Source organism: Mustelus asterias, unplaced genomic scaffold, assembly GCF_964213995.1.
Source record: "Mustelus asterias unplaced genomic scaffold, sMusAst1.hap1.1 HAP1_SCAFFOLD_244, whole genome shotgun sequence".
NCBI classification, from domain to species: domain Eukaryota; kingdom Metazoa; phylum Chordata; class Chondrichthyes; order Carcharhiniformes; family Triakidae; genus Mustelus; species Mustelus asterias.
The window spans coordinates 295446-298923 of NW_027590215.1; the positions used below are offsets into that span (position 1 = coordinate 295446).

The window sequence follows — 3478 nt, forward strand, 5'->3', positions numbered from 1 at the left end:
GAGCGTGCGCAGTGTCACTTTGCCCGGAGCCCTATGAATGCGGGAGCGGCTTTTTTCAGAGGGTGAGTCAGTGGGGCTGCGGGAGAAATGTAGCCGGGAGTCGGGGTAGGGAGGGAGCTATGGCTTCACAAACATCCGCTGTAGGCCGCACGGCCCGAATAAGACCCTGCAGGTCCCGGGTTTACAGCTCCCAGGCTTTTATCCCGGGAACAGGCCCCGGTTATCGGCCGCCATCTTGTTTCAGCGGGGAAGGAGAGCGCATGCGCCGCTGTCGGTGGCGGGTCACAATGGGCGTGGTTTCAGGGGCTGGTTCAGAACCTCTGTCTTCAGAGGGACAATAGAATCATAGAAACCCTACAGCACAGAAAGAGGCCATTCGGCCCATCAAGTCTGCACCGACCACAATCCCACCCAGGCCCGACCCCCATATCCCTACGTATTTTACCCGCTAATCCCTCTAATTTACGCATCCCAAGATACTAAGGGGCAATTTATTTAGCATAGCCAATCGACCTAACCCGCACATCTTTGGACTGTGGGAGGAAACCGGAGCACTCGGAGGAAACCCACGCAGAGAGGGGCGGGTCAGGATGGTGACCTCCTCGTGAACCTGCTCCTGGGCCTGGCGAAGCGCTCCATTTATAGGTCCAGGCAGCAGACGATCGAGGGGGCCGTCCATCCTGACTGTCTGCCCCTCTACCGTGGCTACGTTCGCGGCCAGGTGTCCCTGGAGAGGGAACATGCGATGTCCATGGGCGCGGTTGACGACTTCCACCCCCGTTGGGCACTACAGGGGTTGGGGTGCGTTATCGACCCGAATAATCACATTATGATTTGATGTTTTTAAGTTTCCTTTGTACTTTGATTTTTGTTCGGGCTGCTCCCCCTCCTTTTGGGGAGCTGCTCCTTTTACTTTGTCCTGATTTAACTTGAGTTTGTTTATTTGGTTTGACCTTAAAAGAGGCCAACATCTGTGAGTAAAACACTTTCTTTTCTCCCCCTTTCCATTTCTTTTCTCATTCTGGGGGAAATTGGGGAGTTGCAGCAACTGAAGGGAAAGGAAGTGAATCCAGTCGGTATGTTCCACACATTGTTAGTCCAGTCAGATAGACATATATCTGTCTGGCAGCCTGCATGGAGATTTCCAGCTCTCTGTGTCCAGGACAGGAAGCAGTGAGCATAGATCTATCAATCAGCACCGACAGGAGAATTGGGAGGGTGAATATTAGATACAGCAGAGTGAGAATGGAGGGAGAGTGTGTGGGATGGAGATTTGCAGCTCTTGGGGAATGAGAGTGGAAATAATGTTCCATGGAAACTCGAATTGTCTGTTCTGAATTTCTATCCTGTACTGACAGTGATAACCTTTGTAAACTCCTTTTACAGGATATCAGAAGTTGAGGATTTTACAGACAGAAATCTCAAACCAAACATCACATCAACATCTGACAGAGTCACTCAATTCATCGGGACCTGAATATCTTGGGTCTTTGTATCCAGAAGGAAAAATGTTTCTCTGTTCTGTCGGCTTTAGCAGTCTTTAAACATCAGTGTGACTGGAACAGGACTCACTCACACACACACACACACACACACACACACACACACACACAAAATCAACTGAGATTTTCCCATGCAGTGACTGTGGAAAGAGCCTCCCAGTTACACAGCCTGAAAAAATATTGCACCATCGCAGCAGGGCACTATAATCTTGTTCTGTGTGAGACTTCAACTGATGGTCAAACCTGGAGCAACACAAGGACACCTGCAACATGGAGAAACCGTGGAAATGTGGGGACTGTGGAAAGGGTTGCAAAACCCCCTCTGAGCTGCAAATTCATCGACGTGTTCACACTGGAGAGAAGCCGCACACCTGTTCTGTGTGCGGGAAGGGATTCACTCGGTTATATCATCTGCAGCGACATCGGCTGGTTCACACTGGAGAAAGAGCGTTCATCTGCTTTGAGTGTGGGAACGGATTCGCTCATTTACCTGATCTGCAGAGACACCAGCGCGTTCACACTGGAGAGAGACCATTCATCTGCTTGGTGTGTGGGAAAGGATTTATGCAGTTATCCAACCTGTCAAAACACAAAGTCACTCACACCAATGAGAAACCCTTTAAATGCTCTGACTGTGGAAATGGTTTCAAAAGCTCTCGGGAACTGATGATCCACCAGCGGATTCACACTGGGGAGAGACCGTTCAGCTGCTCTCACTGCACAAAGACATTTAGAACATCATCCCACCTGCGGGAGCACCAGCGAATTCACACCAGGGAGAGACCGTTCACCTGCTCTGTGTGTGGGAAGGGATTCACTCATTCCTCCAGCCTGCTGAGTCACAATCTCACTCACATTCAGGAGAGACCCTTTAAATGCTCTGACTGTGGCAGTGGTTTCAAAAGTTCTCGGGATCTGGTTATCCACCAGCGCATTCACACTGAGGAGAGACCGTTCAGCTGCTCTCACTGCACAAAGAGATTTAGAACGTCATCCAGCCTGCGGGAGCACCAGCGAGTTCACACTGGGGGGAGACCATTCACCTGCTGTTTGTGTGGGAAGGGATTCACTCAGTCATCCAGCCTGCGGAGACACCAACGAGTTCACAAGTGATGACAGGGGTTGAATTCTGCTGTTATTGCTGCTGTTAATCACATCCAGGACTGAACCATGTTCATTCTGACAGTTGGTGAAGTGGGAGGGTCGGAGGGTTTCTTTCTGCTGGACTGGCCGGTCTCACGACTTTGCTTCCAGTGGGCTGATGCTCTTTGAGCCTGGGAGAGCACATTGCCACTGAAATGATCCACAAAAGCTGATGAAGGACATTTATTTTATCCTGGATAGTAAATAGTGTTTTTCCTACCACTACAGGGAGATCTAAAATAAATACAGAAAGGACTGCAAAAATGCATTAGGTCTGGCAGCATCTGTGGAGAGAGAAACAGTGTTAATATTTCACACTACTGGATTGGGAATCAATCTAGTAAATCTCCTCTGAACTGTTTCCATGGTATTTATAAAATGGGGCAGCACAGTGGTTAGCACTGCTGCCTCACAACGCCAGGGACCCAGGTTCAATTCCAGCCTGGGTCACTGTCTGTGTGGAGTTTGCACATTCTCCCTGTGTCTGCGTGGGTTTCCTCCGGGTGCTCCGGTTTCCTCCCACAGTCCAAAGATGTGTGGGTTAGGTTGATTTGGCCGTGTTAAATTGACCTTTAGTGTCAGGCGGACTGGCTGGAGTAAATGCATGTGGTTATGGGAATAGGGCCTGGGTGGGATGGTGTTTGGTACAGACTCGATGGACAGAACGGCCTCTGTCTGTACTGTAGGGATTCTCCAATCCTTTGTTTAATAGGAGACAAAAACTGCAGCCCCTATTCAAGATGCAGTTCCAGCAACGCCCTGTATAACTGAAGCATAACGTCTTTACTTCAATGTTCAATTTCTCTCAGAATAAAGGATTGCATTCCATATGT

General features: G+C 49.5%; 1 protein-coding gene across 1 annotated transcript; it reads left to right on the forward strand.

The window, feature by feature from the left end:
* Positions 1 to 3478, forward strand: LOC144485904 (uncharacterized). Its single transcript, XM_078203972.1, has 2 exons — positions 1 to 62; positions 1387 to 3478. Exon 2 carries the CDS (start codon positions 1773 to 1775, stop codon positions 2613 to 2615), a length of 843 nt encoding a protein of 280 aa, XP_078060098.1. The 5' UTR covers positions 1 to 62; positions 1387 to 1772; the 3' UTR covers positions 2616 to 3478.